A 21,726-nucleotide genomic window follows, 5' to 3' on the forward strand; every position below is an offset into this window, starting at 1 on the left:
ATGTGCCAAAGCAATTACTTACAAAATGAAGTTGTACTATAACCAGCAGAATAGCAGAGATGTTGTGAACTGATTGATGAATGTACAGTGTGTTACAGGTAAAGATTATTAAATATTATTTTCGATTAATTAATATATTGACTATTTTATCTATAAAATAAAAAAATAAAATGTGCCAAACGCAATTACTTACAATGAAAGTTGTCACTATAACCAGCAAAATAGCAGTGATGTTGGAACTGAATTTGATGAATGTACAGTGTGTACAGTAAACTTATTACTTTTTATGTTCTATAACGGTGGAAGTTATTAACTTTTTTTCATAATAAAAAATTGTGCCAAACATCAATTAATTTCAAAATGAGTGTTGTTAGAATAACAAGCAGGAGAGCAGTGATGTGTGAACTGAATTTGATGAATGTACAGTGTGTTACATTAAAGTTATTAGCTATTATGTCAATAATGGTGAATTCATTAACTATTTTTCATAATAAAAATTCTAAAAAATGTGCCAAAGCAATTAACTTTCAAAATCAAAGTTGTAGTATAACCAGCAGAAGAGCAGTGATGTATGAACTGAATTTGGTGAAAGTACAGTGTGTTACAGTAAAGTTATTAACTGTTATGTTCAATAATGGTGAAGTTATTAACTATTTTTCAAAAACAAAAAAATATAAAAACTGTGCCAAAGCAATTACTTTCAAAAGGAAAGTTGTAGTATAACCAGCAGGAGAGCAGTGATGTGTGAACTGAATTTGGTGAAAGTACAGTGTGTTACAGTAAAGTTATTAACTTATGTCCAATAATAGTGAATTCATTAACTATTTTTCAAAATAAAATTCAAAAAAATGTGCCAAAGCAATTTCTTTCAAAATGAAAGTTGTAGTATAACCAGCAGGAGAGCAGTGATGTGTGAACTGAATTTGGCGAAAGTACAGTGTGTTACAGTAAAGTTATTAAATATTATGTCCAATAATGATTAATTTATTAACTATTTTTATTAATAAAAATAAAAATAAAATGTGCCAAAGCAATTACTTACAAAATGAAAGTTGTACTATAACCAGCAGAAGAGCAGAGATGTGTGAACTGAATTTGATGAATGTACAGTGTGTTACAGTAAACTTATTAACTTTTATGTTCTATAACGGTGAAGTTATTAACTTTTTTCATAATAAAAAATGTACAACATCAATTAATTTCAAAATGAGTGTTGTAGAATGACAAGCAGGAGAGCAGTGATGTGTGAACTGAATTTGATGAATGTACAGTGTGTTACATTAAAGTTATTAGCTATTATGTCAAATAATGGTGAATTCATTAACTATTTTTCATAATAAAAATTCTAAAAAATGTGCCAAAGCAATTACTTTCAAAATCAAAGTTGTAGTATAACCAGCAGAAGAGCAGTGATGTATGAACTGAATTTGGTGAAAGTACAGTGTGTTACAGTAAAGTTATTAACTGTAATGTTCAATAATGGTGAAGTTATTAACTATTTTTCAAAACAAAAAAATATAAAAACTGTGCCAAAGCAATTACTTTCAAAAGGAAAGTTGTAGTATAACCAGCAGGAGAGCAGTGATGTGTGAACTGAATTTGGTGAAAGTACAGTGTGTTACAGTAAAGTTATTAGCAATTTTTCTTAATAAACAAATCATAACAAATGAGCCAAAGCAATTACTTTTAAAATCAAAGTTGTAGTATAACCAGCAGTAGAGCAGTGATGTGTGAACTGAATTTGGTGGAAGTACACTCTTTTACAGTAAAGTTATTAACTATTATGTTCAATAATGGTGAAGTTTTTTAACTATTTTTAATAATAAAAAAATCATACAAAATTTGCAAAAGCAATTACATTCAAAATGAAAGTTGTAGTATAACCAGCAGGAGAGCAGTGATGTGTGAACTGCATTTGGTGGAAGTACCATGTGTTATATTAAAGTTATTAACTTATGTTCAATAATTGTGATTTTATTACCTATTTTTCTTAATAAAAATCATAACAAATGAGCCAACGCAATTACTTTCAAAATCAAAGTTGTAGTACAACCAGCAGGAGAGCAGTGATGTGTGAACTGAATTTAATGAATGTACAATGTGTTACATTAAAGTTCTTAACTATTATGTCCAATAATGGTGAATTCATTAACTATTTTTCATAATAAAAATTCTAAACATTTGCCAAAGCAATTACTTTCAAAATGAAAGTTGTAGTATAACCAGCAGGAGAGCAGTGATGTGTGAACTGAATTTGGTGAAAGTACAGTTTGTAACAGTACAGTTATTAACTATTTTTCATAATAAAAAATAATAAAAAATGTGCCAAAGTAATTATTTTCAATATGAGTGTTGTAGTATAACCAGCAGGAGAGCAGTGATGTGTGAACTGAATTTGATGAATGTACAGAGTGTTACATTAAAGTTATTTACTATTATGTCCAATAATGGTGAATTCATTAACTATTTTTCATAATAAAAAATTCAAAACAAATGTGCCAAAGCAATTACTTTCAAAATGAAAGTTGTACTATAACCAGCAGGAGAGCAGTGATGTTTGAACTGAATTTGGTGAAAGTACAGTGTGTTAAATTAAAGTTATTAACTATTATGTTCTATAACGGTGAAGTTATTAACTATTTTTCATAATACAAAATGTGCAACATCATTTAATTTCAAAATGATTGTTGTAGAATAACCAGCAGGAGAGCAGTGATGTGTGAACTGAATTTGGTGAAAGTACAGTGTGTTATAGTAAAGTTATTAACTGTTTTTCATAACAAAAAAAAATCATAAAAATTGTGCAAAAGCAACTATTTTCAATACAAGTGTTGTAGTATAACCAGTAGGAGAGCAGTGATGTGTGAACTGAATTTGGTGAAAGTACAGTGTGTTACAGTAACGTTATTAACATTTTCATAATAAAAAAAATCATAAAAATTGTGCAAAAGCAACTATTTTTAAATCCAACATTGTAGTATAAGCAGCAGGAGAGCAGTGATGTGTGAACTGAATTTGGTGAAAGTACAGTTTGTAACAGTACAGTTATTAACTATTTTTCATAATAAAAAATAATAAAAAATGTGCCAAAGTAATTATTTTCAATATGAGTGTTGTAGTATAACCAGCAGGAGAGCAGTGATGTGTGAACTGAATTTGATGAATGTACAGAGTGTTACATTAAAGTTATTTACTATTATGTCCAATAATGGTGAATTCATTAACTATTTTTCATAATAAAAATTCAAAACAAATGTGCCAAAGCAATTACTTTCAAAATGAAAGTTGTACTATAACCAGCAGGAGAGCAGTGATGTTTGAACTGAATTTGGTGAAAGTACAGTGTGTTAAATTAAAGTTATTAACTATTATGTTCTATAACGGTGAAGTTATTAACTATTTTTCATAATACAAAATGTGCAACATCATTTAATTTCAAAATGATTGTTGTAGAATAACCAGCAGGAGAGCAGTGATGTGTGAACTGAATTTGGTGAAAGTACAGTGTGTTATAGTAAAGTTATTAACTGTTTTTCATAACAAAAAAAAATCATAAAAATTGTGCAAAAGCAACTATTTTCAATACAAGTGTTGTAGTATAACCAGTAGGAGAGCAGTGATGTGTGAACTGAATTTGGTGAAAGTACAGTGTGTTACAGTAACGTTATTAACATTTTCATAATAAAAAAAATCATAAAAATTGTGCAAAAGCAACTATTTTTAAATCCAACATTGTAGTATAAGCAGCAGGAGAGCAGTGATGTGTGAACTGAATTTGGTGACACTACAGTGTGTTACTGTGAAGTTATTGAGTATTTTATTAGTAACCTTTTTCGCGTTTCGCACTTTGCAGACGGTCCCTTAGGACTTGTCTCTCAGACGCCAGCGCATTGAGATCAACGTATTTTGTACAGAGCGGAGGAAAGCTTGTTTTCAGGCAAACTCGCTTGTAGCTCGTTTACTACATCACTACGTGTAAAAAGAGGCATAATTCGTGTACCAAAAACGTTTTGCTCGCGAGTTATTGATCCGGAAAAGTCGAATCTGTGAATATCTTGCCAGTTTTACCGAACTCAGCTGCAGCAACTTGCGCTCTCTCTCTTCATCAAGCTTTAAAACAAAAAGGGGACAAAAAATCATATTGTCTTTGTGCATGGGCTATAGATTAATTAGGTAAATTAATATCTAAATTTGTGCCTTGCCGTCTACGGTATTTTTTTAGAACTTAGAAAAAAGATGCTGCAGCCAATGAGCAGCCGGCGGGGGCTGCAGGACGACTCAACCTCCGCAGACAGTTTTTAATGTTTATCAGACAATAAATACTCAAGATTTTGCTTTAGTATAACTCACAACGAGTTTCACACACCTTCTCCGGCCACGTTGAGTTGTTGACACTTAACAGTGGGAAAAGCGACACATGCGCTATTCACTTGTATAATTTAAGGGTGAATGGGTAATGTAGTTTCTGCTCTGGGTGGGATGAATTAGGAAGCTTGCATTGTGAAGGGCGCTCTGAAAATCGGCAGTGCAGGTAAAAGATTAAAACCTCTATTAAAACAGATGTCCAAATGAGCGTACCGGTACGCTACAAGCACGTTCTGGGCGCACGGAGAGGTGGCGGTACGCTCAAGAGCTATATTTGGAAGTGGCGGTACTGAGTACTGGTGCATACTGGCCCACTTAAAGCACTGGCAATGACTATACTTTGGAATTTTTTTGCAGTCCACTTAGTATTCAACATGGAATAACATTTTTGTTTTTTATTGGCATTGATTGTTTTGAAATTCAAATGGTACTTACATGCCTGTGTTTTTATTTCTGTAATAAATATGGCTTTCAAGCCAACAGTTAATTTGGAGGATATTGATGGTTTATTGCAGGTATGTTGTTTACATGAAAAATCTGTGTTACAAGTTAAACAAAAATTCCAATAAACAATCATATTTTGAATTTAAATAGTTTCTTTGTCTTGAGTTTACATTAATTATTTACATTTTACATTTACATATCCAAAAAGTTTCAGTCTTTTAATTGCGATTAATCGCGATTAATTTTAAAAAATTGTGCGATTAATTAGTTAATTTTTTTTAATCGATTGACAGCACTAATATATATATATATATATATATATATATATATATATATAAAATTAGAAGTCAATATATATATATATATATATATATTTAATATATATAAATATATATAAAGCATGCCCTATTTCTGTACAAATTTAGCATTTTAAAAAATAATCAAAATGCTCTTTTTGCTAAAGGCTATTATTTTTCAAGAAATACACTCCCCATTTTTTTTATACAAGTGGAAAATTCTTACGTTTGAGATGCTGGAAATGATAAAAAGGGTAATAAAGGAAGAAAAAAAAAACAAGTTAAGAAAAAAAGCTTTAAAAAGTGGTCTAATAATTTGAATGAACCAAAAAAAAAAAAGCTCAACTTCAAACAAACAAATATAGAAGCTCTTTTACAAATGAGAGGAAAGGAAAGAAGCAGGCCAGCGCTCCACATAAGACAAGAGTGCCAGTGCGTTCCCATCCCTGTCTCAGCACACTCTCCTCGTCTGCAGTCACGGTCGCTATGGAAACAGTTCCCAAGGCTCTGCAATGTCCCCGAATGGAAAGAGAACAGTAGGGAGGGACAGAAGAAAAAAAAAAAAGTCTTATGCACATCACCGAGACACAATCCAGAAAGCAGACGAAAAAGGTAGAAGGTCAGAAAAAGAAATTACAAAAACACACATTCAGGGATTTATATTGCCTTATTTGACAAATGACTGCTACTTTTATCTAGCACAGTTGGCAAGGACACTCTACAGATCATTTCAGGGTTGCCATATATGTCAGTTAAGAAAAACATCCTGTGTGCCAAACTAAACTTTAGATGTAGAATTAATAATATAAAGTAGGAGCTCGGGAACAAGTAATCAGCTGAGAGATCTGAACCGTCACTTTCGCCTGACTGACGCACGCTGACTGCAGTTTGCCCGAGCTGTGTGTGCTGTGGGCTCACCGCACTGCTAATTACGTAGAGGTTAACGAGGCTGACTTCTCGCACAAGATATGAATCACACCGCATACAGAGACTCGGAGGTCTGCGTTAGAGCTATTTATACTTTATTGTCCCTTCGACATGAGCTTAAGACGAACCCTGCCAATTTGTCCATTCTAAGGTATAGCGATCTTAAACTCTTCTTGATAAATGGATTCTAATTCTCAGTCAAAGCGCATTTAGTGCACAAATAAAAAGGCTATTTATTTTTGACATTTACATTTATTTATTCAGCTCTAATGCAGAGAAAATTTTAAATTAGTAATGCGACAATGCAATTGATTCTTATCAATCCTAAGGAAAAAGAACCATGGAAAGTGCTGCATGAATAAAATAAAATAAAATGATAAAAGATCACTTGGAAAAGAAATTAGTCAGTTTAAAGGAACAGTTCACCCAACATTGATTATTTACTCACCCTCGGGTCATCCAATATTCTGAGAGAATTTGTTTCCTCATCACAATGCCTTTGGAGAAATCCCATTGCCATTACCTCACTTGCACACCAGTGGATTCTCAGCAGTGAATGGGTGCCGTCAGATTTAGAGTCCAAACAGCTGATGAAAACATCACAATAATCCACAAGTGGTCCACATGACTCCAGCCCATCAGTTAATGTCTTGTAAAGTGAAAATCTTTATGTTTGAAATAAACAAATCCATCAAGTCGTTAAACTCACATAAGTGTGTTTAGGAAGTGTTAGACTCAAGTGTGAATTCTCACTCTGATTAGCAATGATTATGAATATTTGTTTGACGAATGTCTTGTTTTTCGTAGCTTCACAAGACGTTAACTGATGGACTGGAGTCATATGATTTACTTATTATTGTTGTTGTGATGCTTGTATCAGCTGTTTGATCTCTCATTTTGACGGCACCCATTCACTGTAGAGGATCCATTGGTGAGCAAAAGTGATAATGCTACAGTCCTCCAAATTTGTTTCAATGAAGAAACAAACTTATCTACATCTTGGATGACCCAAGAGTGAGTTAATTTTCAATTTTGGGTGAATTGTCCCTTTAAATCCTCATAAAATGAGCAATAGTGATGCAATCAACTCTAAACACAAACAGCATCACATTACACTCCACCAAAGCTCAAAATAAAACAAGTCTCATCCACACTCCACGACATCTCCCTCCCTGCACAGGAGCAATCACAGAAAAGCAAACCAAATATTTCACGACTTCTTAACATGTGCTAAATGTACAAAAGAGAGATCAAAGATCCAAGTCACTGATAGACACTGACTGATAGTCATCCAGTTTAAACTGATCAACAGCCAGCTACTGTCGGTCTCTCAGCAAAGTGCTGTTCTTAGACCTTCCCACGACAGCATCGCTCTCATTCTGCCAGACAGAAACTCCTGCGAGTGTACAATGGGACGATTCTGGGAAGACTTGGGTGGATTTTGTTTCGTTTCTGAGAAGGGAACAGCAGGGTGTGCATGCAAGAATATGTGCTGGAGACAGATGAGCAGCAGTGGAAGACAAATGTGCCAGTGTTTGAATCACATCAGTGTGTTTAGGAGGTGTTAGACTCAAGTGTGACTTCTCACTCTGATTAGCAATGATGAATATTTGTATGACGAGTGTCTTGGTTTTCACACAGTATTACATAACAGCACTAAGAGGAGGGTACATGCAGTCATTGACTTGAATTAGAATATGACCATCAACCCAAGGTGAGTGAATATCAAAGCAGAGGACACACCATAACCCTAAACGAACACTGACATAAACATTTTATAAATTACTTTTACCATATATTTTTTATTTATTAACATAACTGATATAATTTAATTTAAAATGATCATACTTTTAATGTTAATTTATTAAATTATTTTTATGGTAATAAGTGCAGCTCATATCTACTAGGGCTGGGACAATAAATCGATGCAGAATCGATTTGTGGATCAATTCTTAGGTTTTCAGAATGCATCGCGATAACTCTGAAATCGATTCTGAGCTTAGATTTTAACAGCAGATGGCACACTGATCTGGTTTTTCTCCACACACTCAAATGCTCATGAAGAAAAGTGCTAAAGTGTGCATTCGGCTGAGTCATGTAATTTCACCTCAGATTAGAATGCTTTTATGACACAAGATTAATGTAAACACAGTCCACTTTGAACACGTTTGTAATTCGCTTTTCGAATTTTATGAATGATTATTTTAGGTTCAAGTGTAAGGATTTGGAAATTAGCGGAGTACGGCTAAAGCATGCAGTGCCATCTGCTGTTCAAAACTAAGCTCGGGTTCGACTCAAGAAAGAATCGCGATGCATTCGGAGAAAACTCAGGATCGAAGTTGAATCATTTCTCGATTCGCGATGCATCGATTTATTTTCCTAGCCCTAACGTCTACATGAATTGAGATGGATCAAAATATCCAAAACTCACAATTGCGATTGAGTAACTTAATCTGACAATAGTATCACACACTGCTGCTTCTTTAGTGCGAATCACACTAAAACGGTTTGTCAGACCGGCCCGTAAACAAACAGTGAGGTCCTCTCGTCTCATTTCACCTTCTCATTGAACAATTTTGTGTCACTACACAAAGAATTATAAAAAAAGAAAACTGTTCAAACACCAGCAGCAGCGAGATGAAGTACCACGTATCTGATTTTATCAACAGAGCAATGTCTTTTTTGAACAGTGGGACCCTTGTCTGTGCTCCTTCAATTCTCTAAAAGGCTTTATGTGATCGGATGACATGCACATTCCAGGTCTGGGCCAGGTTAAATTCCACAAGGACAAATCAATGATGCTTCCATGCAATGAGCATGCAAAAATCTAGACAGCAAAATGAAACATGAAAACTTTAGTTTTGTATGTTCTTTCGTATAAAGCTATGAAACCAACACATATGAAAAGAATAGTTCACCCCAAAATTTAAAGTCTCATGTCATTGCAAACCTGGCTGAAAAAAGCTTCTAAAAGGACAAAAAAAGCACAATAAAATGATTTGAAGTTTTTTCATGCTATTAATACAGATTTTTTTTTTGTAGTGATTTTTTTTTTTTTTTTTTACATTTTGTAGTGTTGTATTAGGAATAAAAAGTTCAAATGAACAGTATTAATTTAAAATATCACTTAACATTTCTTTTAATTAATAAAATATCTTCAGTGTCACTTTTCAGAGAACCAATATTATAATTTCTGGCTTTTCCCTCACAGAAATTCATTATATGACTTCAGAAACAAACCAATGACAACTTCTATAGGGCCGTTTCTGTCCTTTTTGGAGCTTGATAGCCTCTGTTCCCCATGAACTTTTGGATTCTCTGCGTACGTGCTCTCAGGTCTCTCACAGGTGAACGTATCAGGTTTGGCTTCTGCGTCCATGACACAGTTGGCCAACCACATCAGTGGCCGATTCCTTCTTGCTAACCTGTCTCCTTGATGATGACAGGGCAGGGGCGATTCGCATCTCTTCCACCTCGTCTCTTAGGTGGTGAGAGGGGAAATGGAGAATACAGGAAGATAAGTTGAGGGGGCACTTTGGAATTTAGGGGGACCAAAATAGATGTGACACACAGCTGCTCTGCAACTGCCCAGTTAGACTAATGAGGTGAGTCTGAAGGAGAGGGACGCTCCCGGAGGTGCGCACGTTCACGTCAAATGCTCCTGCCCCCCACACCCACGTCCTATTTCTGCTACAGAAATTCGCTAAATTGGTCACAGCAAGAGAGCTGTAGGGCCTCAACTGGGTCAAGGCAAAATATTGAGCTCAAAGCATTCAACTCAATATCAATTTGTAAGTTGGACACAAGTCTTAGATTAGTCATTTATCACAGCTGTATCTCAGAGTAGAAGCCAGGCACCAGAGACACTGAACATGGGATGAATCGTGGTTGACCATTGACTTTTGGTGTGCTAGGTCCCACACCTAACCCTCCTCCACAACAGTTTTCAGGTACATCAGTGACACTTAAATACATGCATTTCAATTTTCTTACGTTCAGTAAAAAAACATTAATACTGTTAAATATTATACAAATTTAAAATAACTTCTTTCCATCTCAATTTAATTTCGAAAACCAATATACATTTATCGAAACCGTGGTACTACAATTTAAAGGAAATTCATAGATCAGCAGGGATTCATTAAATAGATCAACTGTGACAATAAAAGACATTAATAATGTTGCAAAGATTTCTATTTAAAATGCTTTACGTTTGAAGTTTCTATTTATCAGAGAATCCTGAAAAAGTAACGTGGTTTCCGCAAAACTTAGAAGCAGCAAAACTATATTCAACACTGATAATAATAAGAACCATTATTAATAATTAAGCACAGAATATTATAATTATTTTTGAGAGATCTTGTGCCACTGAAAATTGCAATACAGGTCTGTTCACACCAAGAATGACAACTATAATGTTAACTACAACGATACCTATACGAGCATACAAACTAACGCACAGTCTCACTCTGTATATAAGTGCCACTTTAAATGCTCAGATGGATTCTGACTGTCAATATCAATGTTTTTATTGTTTGATAGCTGGAAAAAATCATTATAAAGTGATTTAAAAAATACCAATCGTTTCCAAAAATTGGTGCCTTATAAAAAAAGGTAGTAAATTGCTTTATGATGTTCATGTTTTTAACAGTACCATGCTAATATATTTCAAACTATGCAAAAAAAAAATAGTTATAATACATGCAAAATAGGTACTTTAGATTTATGTGCATATTGTGGAAATGATCATATAGCCATACCATGTGATTGTCAAGTTTACTCTTGTATTTCTTGCCTTCCGTTAAAGTGAATGAGAGCTCCTTTTTTTCCAGTTGCATCAGCTACATGAAATAACGTTTAATGAACATCAAACAAATGATCTGAAATGCTCAACTGCAATGCAAATTGAACACAACGGTTGTTAGCGGAGTCATCACAGCTAACATTTAAAGCAACACAGATCAAAAGCTTGACGTGGTGTTATTACGAATGTTGAAAAGTACAGCAGGAAGAAACCAAGCAGCAGTCTGATCAAACTTACAAGGACATGACTGCATGACATTTCTGTGACCTTTTATTTCGCCCTAACAGAGTCCACTCCGTGGGTGTGTCCAACCACAACGCCACAGGCACCTGTCTCCTCCAGTCTCTGTGAAGGTCAAAGTGCTGTTTTCTCTTTCTATAGACATGCATGTTTTATGAATATCAGGCATCATTCAAGCAATGATTAAACTTATTCAAAAAAAAATGAAAATAAGCCTGTGTTTTACCCACCCTCGAGGCATAGGTGCATATGACTTTCTTCTTTCAGACGAATCCAGTCAGAGTTATATAAAAATTGTCCTGTCTATTCCAAGCTTTATCATTGCAGTCAGCAAGTGTTGCAGTTAAACAGTACACAAATCGTCAAATAAAGCTTGCTCATATATAGTAAAACATGCCGCAGGCGGCTTCGGGGATGAATAAAGCCCTCCTCTAGTGAATCCATAAGTTTTTGCATAAATAAACACTTTTTTAATCACTTCCGGTACTTGTCATACACAGAAGGCATTGCAGCGGATGATGCGGGACGTACACTAAGTGCAAATGGTCCACTTTGTTGGCTATTTACACCAAGTCCATCCACCAACGTTTGATTGGGCTAGTCAATATCACAAAATACAGTCTTCAGATTCAGTAGGACATATGGTAAAGCGTGTGTTACGCTACTTATGACACGATCGATCCAGGATCGAATCTGCAGCTTGGCAAATTTTTTTCTCCCTTTTCAAATTTCAAATCACATCAGAGAGGCATTTATTTTAAATAAAAATGAAGGAAATAATCAAAACAGCCGAGCTCCTGGAGATGACAGGGATCTTTTATCACTGGGTCCACTCCATCAATCAGTATCAAACGTAAAGGAGTATAAAATAGTAGTATTATAATAATGGATTAAAAGTTAAATTGTATACACACACATACATAAATTAAATAAATTGTAAAATAATATAGTCCATAAAATAAAAACACTAAATAAAATAGTGAGTAGTAGATAGTACAATCATATAATAGTCGCACTATGATATCATATAATATAATATGCAGAGGAGGCGCAGTCTCTTTGAAATGTAGAAAACAGTCCATGACAGGCTTTAGTCTTCCTTAAAGGTGACATATCATGAAAATCTGACTTTTCCAGGTTTTAAGTGCTATAATCAGGTAACTGGTGCATCTACCAACTAAGAAAATGTCAAATAGGTTAACCCAGTAACTTTGTTTTGTTAAGTTAAGCATTTTTTCTGCAAGCATCTGAGAGAGTGTCTGATTTCACTCCCTTAATGATGTGGCAAGCGGATCTCATTATAATATTAACGCCCCTTAATTTGTAAATTTATACCCATGGTGCTGTCATTTTGATTTTGCAATGCCATGCTGAAAGTTTGAGCAAAACAGACTATTTAGAGTCCCACCCTCAGAGGAGACAAGAAAGCAGTGGAATTATTGATTTATTTGCTTGTATATTGCTGCTGCCACACATATCTTACTGTTTTTTAACTCATGCGTTTTTAACATAAACTTGTGTTTGAATGAGAACTTAGTTTGGTACTCACATGCTGTGACAGCCGCTTTCTGTCCGTGTGCTTCAGATGTGTGCACTCAGAAAACCCTGTATCAGAAGTTTAAACTAATATGGTTTAACTCATTAATTTAGCGCGATAAACATGACTATCATAAACAAAACAGATGTTTTTAGCAGGCCCGAGCTGACGCAGCTCTATTCTGGAAAAGGGGGCGGGGAGCAGCAGCTCATTTGTATTTAAAGAGACAGTGTCTAAAACAGCTTATTTCTGCTTCAACTCAAAATAGGCATTATCAAAATTATATAATAAATGATCTGTAGGGTATTTGGACCGGAAACTTTACAGACACTTTCTGGGGGGACACCAGAGACTTTTTTTACATGATGTAAAAAAGGGCATAATACGTCACCTTTAGGGTTTGTTTTGTCCTGGTTCTACTGGCTAAAATGGGCAAAACATCAAATGAGCCACAATTACATGACAAGCAATAATCAGCTGCTCTTTGGAGATTAGTCTGTAATTCTGACAGCCTGATATGTGTTGTCACTCCTCTGGCTCACCACACTGCACAGAAGACTCACTTGTGATTTAGATAAATAAGCTCAGACTTCATGAGAATGGTGTGAACTTATATTATTTCTTATAAAGATTCAGTTTTCATAGCCTTTAGCCTTTATAGTTAGCTACTAGTCTTACTTTGGTGGCTAACTTATGTCAACATAATGTTACAATAACAAAATTATATAAGTATTTTATGTATTTTAGTCTTCTACCCTTCATGACCATTTGCAATACAAAAATTCAACAAACTGTTTATATTGTTATGCTTATATTTTAGACACAAAATTGCCATTTACTTTGACTTTTTTTTTTAAACTCTGTAAACAAAAATATTTTGAAATGATTTAAACCACAGCGAACCTAATGTCACCAGAAAAAAAAGTAGCGGCGCTCCCAAATGAATCAGTTTTGATCGAATCAGTTCAATGACTCATTCACTTGCGTCACCATCTCGCCATAATTCACAGACTGGCTGCCTGTATATATTTTATTTATTTTGAAGGAAAATAGATATTTATAAAACTTCATAAACCAACAGGTTTTGTGTGAAAGAAATGGACTTGAATCATTAAACTCAAAAAAGATGACATAATAACGGCCTATTAGTTTACATTTAGCTTAAAATCCCTTGAAGTCCTGACTTACCTACAAACTACTTTCACCTATATGAAGCATACCATTCACTCAAATCAGATAAGATTAGATATATTTTCTGAATTGGCGAACCTGCACTTTCAAATAGGAGCTTATGCTGCTAACTTTTCTAAACAAGAGAAAATCGGTATGATGAATGACCAAGGGACAGGCCCTCCCATGAGACCAGGCTGGTGACTAATCAATAGACTGTGGCAGTGTGGCCTGGCTTGAGGGCTCCATATCAATCATAATGCACAAGCCTTGTATTCTGCTGTTATCTTGTTGACAGCACACAGTAGGCCAGGGACCATTTGTCTCATCCATTAATTTTGGCAGATGGACCACAGGGCAACTGAACTGACACTAAGGACTGTCAGAGTGGGAGAAACAATCACCATAAACAGTGTGTGTATATATATATATATATATATATATATATATATATATATATATATATATATATATATATATATATATATAAATAAATAAGACTGAAACTAACATTTTGGATCACTAAAGACCAGAGTCAGTTGAGAAACGTGGAAAAATTTAGAGACATACCTTGACTTGGATGTGTTCCTTCATTCCTTCCATTGACAAAGAGGTGTGTGTCCTCATCATCCAAGTAATGTGAGAGGTTTGTCCTGCCCGGCTCTCCTCCATTGCTTCATGCCCCACAAAAACACATGCCACGCACTATAATCTAAATGTAGCACTAGGATTATCAACACATTGTTCTCCTCAGCCTTCCTATAGTACTACTTAAAAAGACTGCCTTGTTGGGCCTTACTCTACTGTGGCAATTTAGGGCCACCTGGTGGTGAAAACCAGTTAGGACATTGCATCTGCTAGTCACATGTTTTTTTTGTTGTTTTTTTTAACCAGCCCTGTGCCAAAAACAGAGCCGTGGTGTGAGGAACGGAACAAGGTGTTCTTGTGCTCAAAACAATCATATGTCAAGAGACTCAATTAGCAGAAGTGCTGATCCGCAGCTTGTTTACATTTTATTTGATAAGGAGCTTCTTGCGCCTATTTAAAATCCACATATTGCTCTGTCCAATAGTGCAGATTTAACAGGAAAAAATAATTCTAGAAAAGCAGCCTGTGTGGATCTAACAAGACGCTTGAACGCTGACTCGACACGTCACACATTTTTTGCACCAAAAGGTGCTTTTTGGATTGAAACTGGATTTTTCCAGTCATTTTTGTAAGATGGCACTGCTGTTATAATTATAGCGAGCGGATTATTCTGAATTCAATTCAACCAGCATAATGTTGATCATTAACATTAGTCCCTTATTTTAGTGATGGGACAATTGATACCGAGGCTCCAAAGCAGTTATCAGAGCACTGTTGCGATGCTTTTGTCAAAACGACAATAACACGTGATTGATGAGGTTTGAAGCTTGGAACGTCATACAAAATTGGAAGAACGGGACAGCTGGCTTGAATAATATATTAAAAAAAAAAAAAAAAAAAAAAAAAAGGTGCTTCGCATACACCCAGTGTTTGACTTTACATCAACTTGGTTGTGTGTGTATAATTAAATGGGATTCAGTATAATAGTTGATCAGTAGACTCGTCAACTTTAAACTTAAGGTACGTCACATCTCTGTTGCACTTAATCATATTCCATAGCTGGGGTCTCAGAGACCCCTAACAGCTCACCCAAAATCTCTTTTAAAACAATTATTAATTCAAACAAGTCAATTATTATGATCGTACACTAATTATATATTGATTAATATGTGAATCCGTTGACCTGACTACACGAATTGTCTTCTCAATGTAACAAACTAAATCATTAGATCAGGTTATATAGAACTGTATCGATCAAAGGAGGTTTACGTTTGCAGTCTTTAATTTATCGGAGACTGATCTGACTTTGGAAGCTTTGTTTGGTCACGTATTTTCAAACTTTCCTCTGCTCCACGATGATTTGCTAGGAATAATAGATTACAGTCTAACCTCCATTTATAGCTAATGCACGTTGTTCAAAGCTTTGAATAATCTGATGAAAGCATCCATTTCCTGTCTCGCTTTATTTTCTTAAAATTAAAGCCATAGTGAATCGCTTACAATGGAAATGAATTGTGGTCGTAATTCCAGATACATTAATTCTTATGCCAAACCTTGTACGGTATGATTTGTAAAGCCCTTCATTTGCACAAAAAAAAAAAAAAAAAATCCCTCACCAGTGTTCTTCAGCAGTAGTCCTCAAGCTCTATGGGCCCAAATTGCGCAAGGGGAGTCGAACACCCCGCAGACCACAAACCGTAATTCTGGTACTCGTAAATCTCATTTTAGACTTACAAATTATTTGTAACCCCAGAAATAACGTACACAAAAACAAAAGGCTGACAGGAGCATGTAAGAAATAAAGATGGCATATTCTGTATCCTTGTCATTTGATTATTAGTCATCCTGCAGTACCCAGGCTGGAAACCATTTCTAGGTCCATGAAAACAAGAAGAAGGTCATAACTAAGGTGTGAAGGCTTGTGCTTACATTATAAAACTTAATCGGCCATGTAAATCAAAGCTTATGTAGGCTATAGTGTATATGCAAGTATAATGTTGAAATGGTTACATAAATCAGTTAACGGGAATGCAGTGTACACAAGGTTTAAAAAACAGAAGAGAACATGAAAGTCAGATTTAGGTTAAGAAATAAACAAATTTTAATAGTTAATACAATATTGACAGTAAGTTCTCAAACTAGATCACCACACATGAGATGTAGCTCAGACTGTACTTGTGTAGGTTTACATTCATCAAGCATTTACCACAGCATGTACAGTTCCCCAGCAGTGATGAGCAGGCAGCAATGCGGCTCTGTCCCAAAGGCTCTGGATGGGTTGCACAGACAGCTGAGATCCACCGAGGAGCATCAGCTACCTGTAAAAGTCTCGGAACACACACACATCCGTTGGCAGAACAATGCATGCATACTTCTCAGCGACAGCACGTTACTGCAACGCTCTCACACCGTGTACACAAAGGGTGGAGCGAGTTTACCTGCTGGCCACGTGGTGTGGCCCAACTGGGTGCGTGGTGTACACGTCATCGCGCAGCTGTGACGCAGAGCGTTCCGCCTCCCTGAGTTGGAGTCTGCGCAATGCTGTGAGAACAAGGAGAGCCGACAAATGAAACCACATTCAACTCGTAACATGCAACTCAGAAAGAATCCTGTCGAACGCCTGAAGTGTAATAAAACATTGTTCGATACGATTACACATTTACAGGACTAACAATAAGAGCATAGGCATTTTTCACGCACATGTTACGGTCTATGGTTTCACAGCTGCCCGGTCGCCTCGTTCCGACGAAATCGAGTCAGGTTTCGGAAACACCTCAGATTTCATTTCTGAAGAACACGTTCTCGAAGTCTCGCTGCTGAAAGTCCAAAGATCTGTTGTGATCAGAGTCCGACATTGAGAAAACGCTCTCATCAAATGAGACATTACTCTGCATGGAGAAATCGTGGCTTACGTCACACGCCTCCACTGAAACGTCTAATCGATCAGCGTAAACCAGGTCCATTAAATATTGCGTTGTGTTTCTTGGTGCCATGGCTGCTGTTAGGTAACGTTGATTCCCCGTAGCTGTACTGTCGACACGGCCCGGACTCGGCTGCGGTCTCGTGGAGCGGGCCCTTCGTCTTCTTTCGCCCATCTTTGCGCGTAGAAATGTCCTCCTCTTTGGTTTTGACCAATTTGTCTTATGAACAGGCGCGGTCTTGATGTCCTTCTGGAAGTCTCCTTTCATTGTCGTGATTTCAAGAAACATTACCAAGAAGAAAAACGGTCTTTGGTTATCCAAAAGATTTCCTAAAATGATCAACTATTGTTTAAAATAGAACAAAGAAAGCCTTAAAAAAAAAAAAAAGGCTTTCAGCTTTAGCTGCTTGCTCCTCAACGGTCGAAGGAAAAACGTGGCCAACGAACGTTTGTCTCACGTACTTAAGGAACTAGCGGAAGTGACGTTTTCCGCTTTCAGCGAATCAGCTTTTACCTTATCTTAATGGGGCGGTGTTGCGACCATAGAAATAAACAGACAGTGCCCCGTTTGCAACTGTTGGTGCTTTTATTTTTTTACCAAAACATTGCAATATAATATAATATTATGTAAAAAAAAAAAAAAAAAAAAAAAAAAAGGCCATCGGGAACTTTAGGAATAAACTTAGAAGAAGAAAAAAAGTGTTAATAGGTCTAGATTACCGAATAGTTCTGTCAATATATTTTATTATAACATCCGTGTGTCCGCCACATTGAAAGGGTCAATGTCTGCTAGTAAGCCACGAATGGTTTATTTACAGATTAAAATGATTCGGTTTGACATAAACATCAGACAATTTTGCATATTGCAGATGATATAAAACTCCACAGTGACATTGGTAAAGCCATTTGGTAATTAAACTGATGCAAAGCACACCCTCATGCAGAACACAATTTTGTTATTTCACTGTGCTGCTTTTCCATAGTTTGTCAATGTAAATATGTGCTTGTCGGACATGTTTGACCGTTTTACCTTTTGCAGAATCTCTAAAAAGGCCTTATATGCCCATAACATTTAAAACTGTGATATAACCTTGTATCAAATGAGTTAATTTGTTCTGTGTTCATAATTCACATTAGGTTAGCCAGTCTGATTTGTTCAGCAAAGTTAGTAACTTTAGGGGAGATAATCAACTTAACCATAATATTTCTCCACTCTGCTCTTTCTGCCAAGAGGAAGAAGAATCTATTTAACATTTATTCTCTTTCTGTTAGTATTCTAAACTATTCTGGCTTTAAATGTCAGCTTCCCCATTTCTTGTGCTCCACCAGCTCTGTGTTTCTATCAGTAAAGTTTTCCATTCTGGTATTTCTGACAATAAAAAAGTCATATGATGTCTTCATCACTACATTATCATTGCCCCTACTGCAAAATTACAGTTTTACGAAGAAACAATTTTGAAAGTCATTTATTTGTTTGTAAAGAAGCACATCCTGTTGATACAGGCTTTAGTAATAAAGTATAGTTTTATTTAATCTATCTATTTTAATGTTTAATTTATGTATCAGTTCCAACATTTAAAAAAAAATACGCTAACATATGAATTTCTAATACCAAATCCATGTTTAAGAAAATTGTTGTACACTACTTTTTTTGACATTGTGATATCACCGCAGTCCAGTAGGTGGCGGTATGAGCACTCGAGCCGCCATGAATCAACAGCAGAGGGAATGAACGTAAACCCTCCATTTTCTCTTCTAGTGCCCTTCTCTTGTGCACTAGCGCCATGAGTAGCACACTTGATGACTCAAAGACAACAGACACAAGTATGGACCACGAACTTTACACTGTACAGAGTCCCTCGGAGGACATTAAGGACGGCCCAGATCATGCAGAATTCATTTATAAAAGTGAGTAGCAATTACCTTTATGTATTTAAAGTCCCAATGCATTTAATTAACTGTCCCGTTTTAACAGTTTAGCATTGAGCTGGCCACGCAAATTGGATGCATGCATTATACAAATCACGTATCCTACCGTTATTAACATCTGCATTTGTGTTTTTGTGTGTGCGCTTCAAGTGTCAAATGAAGAATTTGTTAGATTCGTGAAGCTGCGCGTGACCAACGACTCCCTTTTCACTGGAAAGAGGAATTCTTCAACTCTGGCTTATAGGTAAACCATTCACCGCCAGCACACAGTTCCACATGCATACTCACCCATTCAAGTCGTTGCACCAATAAAGAAGCATGCAGTGTATGTTTATTCCAACAACCTGCAGCAGTTAGTGTGTAAAGTCTCCATATCTTTGTGCCATAGGGCCATCTTGAAAGAGCTGGGTCTGCAAAGGGAAATTTCTGCCAGCCAGGCCAGGAGGAAATGGGAAAACCTTAAGATGAAGTATAAGGTATGCTAATGCCATGTTATGAGTGTTTAATAGTTCTAATTTAATATATATATATATATATATATATATATATATATATATATATATATATATATATATATATATATATTAAATTAAATGTTCAATTTAAATTTCATATTTTCATGAATGTATTATATTCTTAAACAGCATTATTTAATATTACACAAAATTAACTACATTACATTTTAATAGTACACGTCATAATGTCATAAAATGCATATACAATTGGATTATTAAAAAAAAAATCTATATTAATATATAATATAAAATATATAAAAGGATGGAATTCTGATTATCATACCGTGTCATTACACAAACCTAATCTGCAGGATCTTGCACTCTGCTTGCTCACCACTCATAAACTGTTTGTTTCTGTGTATTTTCCGGGTATCAGGAAATGAAGAATCCCCCACCTGGCGTCTCGGTGAACCCCACTAACTGGCCGTGGTTCTCCCTTATGGACGATGCCATGGAGGGTAGACTCGCAGGAAGTGAAGTCGCTCTAGACACGTCTACTGTGGGCGACGACAGCGAGTATCGCCCAAACAACACCACACGCAGGAGGAGCAAGAGGGCGCGGGAGCCGCACAAAAGCGAGATCGAGCTGTTCGTCGAAGACGATGACATGATGTCTGAAGAAATGGGGCGAGATAGGGGCGAGCTGGACAGAGACAGGGACGAGATGGAGCAAGAACGGGCCATCCTAGAGAGCGACAAAGCTGCTATTGAATACGAAAGGATGGTCCTGGAGCGGGAGAAGATGGTTTTAGATCGAGAAAGAGCAGGGGTAGAACGAGAACTGGCAGCGTTGGACCGAGACAGGGCCTCTCTGGAGAGAGAAAAGGCCGCTGTGGAGAGAGACAGGGCCTCTGTGGAGTACATCCGAGCTCAGCTGGAAAAGGAAAGAGCGATTCTTGACAGAGAAAGGGCAAAGCTCGAACGAGAGCGTGCCATTCTAGAGCAGCAGCGTGGGATGGAAAAAGTAGAGCAGACGGCTAATCTAAATGATAGTACAGAAGGAACAGATACCTCAATTCCCTTAGTGATGGAACCAGCTTCTTTAGAGAGGAGGCAGAAATTCCTCAACTTGTTTGAAAAGCTCATTGAGAACTTCTAATATGGAACTAACTGTTCTGAACGGGACCCATTATATGTATATATGTCTTCTTTTTTTGTACACCTTCTTTTTGAAGTAAAACTGTTTTCTGTTGCCAGAAGCGGATTGTGTTGTTTAACAGTGATTGGTTTTGTAATGTTAATAGCTATGCTTGTTTAAGAGAGCGATAAGTGTTGCTTTCATGCCTTTGAAGACTTTACAAGCTAACAATGAAAACGTTAAGCCTCCTCTGTTTTGGAGAGGTCATCAGAAAACTTTATTCAGGTGTGATTATTTCCATACAAAACACACAAAGCTGAGCTAATATTTACCCCCCATTCCCCCCAATCAATTCTCAACCCCAATACAATGTTCATTTTGAAGGCCACGGGTCATTACAACATCTTGAATTGTGATATACCATAATATTGCAGTTCTTGTAAAATAATAATAATAATAATAAAAATATTTTATATTACAGTACAGACTTTACAAACAAATTAATTGTTAGAATGCGTTTTTTATTGCATTAGTCAAATTTACCTTTCAAAAAGTTCATTAAGCACCAGCTTCAATTAGTTTATGTTAACTATGATAAACATTTGTTAAATTCTCTATGAATATGAACAATATTTCATTTACAAAACAAACATATTTAAACAATTTGGGCTGGCTTTTGCAGCTAACCCCAGTCAGGCAACCAGTACAGGACACAAAAGAGGGTTTTTGTGCGGTTTTGTTCATATTTGCACTTGTTCATTAGTATTTGATAAATAAAACATGTTCCGAGTTACGCATGGTTCTCTTTTTCTCTGTTTATGAGGCTAGACACACATGTGTTTGAGACGTCATAAATCCAGATATGATTACAAACTTCCTACATTATGAAAAGTATGTACTGTGTCAATAGGTA

At 36.0% G+C, this 21,726-nt stretch overlaps 1 protein-coding gene and 1 long non-coding RNA gene across 2 annotated transcripts; one reads left to right on the plus strand and one right to left on the minus strand.

Moving 5' to 3' along the window:
• Positions 1–16,443: 16,443 nt before the first annotated feature.
• On the minus strand, positions 16,444–17,671 carry LOC113048019 (uncharacterized). The gene is made up of 2 exons (XR_003276387.1): positions 17,072–17,671; positions 16,444–16,912 (listed from the first exon to the last, which is right to left on the minus strand). It is a non-coding gene; the product is annotated as an uncharacterized LOC113048019 (long non-coding RNA).
• Positions 17,672–19,034: 1,363 nt separating this feature from the next.
• Positions 19,035–21,088, plus strand: LOC113048018 (SAFB-like transcription modulator). The gene is made up of 4 exons (XM_026209512.1): positions 19,035–19,199; positions 19,371–19,464; positions 19,609–19,696; positions 20,112–21,088. Exons 1-4 carry the CDS (start codon positions 19,076–19,078, stop codon positions 20,832–20,834), a joined length of 1,029 nt encoding a protein of 342 aa, XP_026065297.1. The 5' UTR covers positions 19,035–19,075; the 3' UTR covers positions 20,835–21,088.
• Positions 21,089–21,726: the final 638 nt, after the last annotated feature.

Source organism: Carassius auratus, chromosome 29, assembly GCF_003368295.1.
Source record: "Carassius auratus strain Wakin chromosome 29, ASM336829v1, whole genome shotgun sequence".
In the NCBI taxonomy this organism is placed as follows: domain Eukaryota; kingdom Metazoa; phylum Chordata; class Actinopteri; order Cypriniformes; family Cyprinidae; genus Carassius; species Carassius auratus.

Excerpts from the sequence above, each read along its gene's own strand:
- LOC113048018 (XM_026209512.1), top strand. The coding sequence starts at position 19,076 with ATGAGTAGCACACTTGATGACTCAAAGACAACAGACACAAGTATGGAC. Across the intron at positions 19,465-19,608 it reads TCTTCAACTCTGGCTTATAG|GGCCATCTTGAAAGAGCTGG; the intron begins GTAAACCATTCA and ends TTTGTGCCATAG. Across the intron at positions 19,697-20,111 it reads ACCTTAAGATGAAGTATAAG|GAAATGAAGAATCCCCCACC; the intron begins GTATGCTAATGC and ends TCCGGGTATCAG.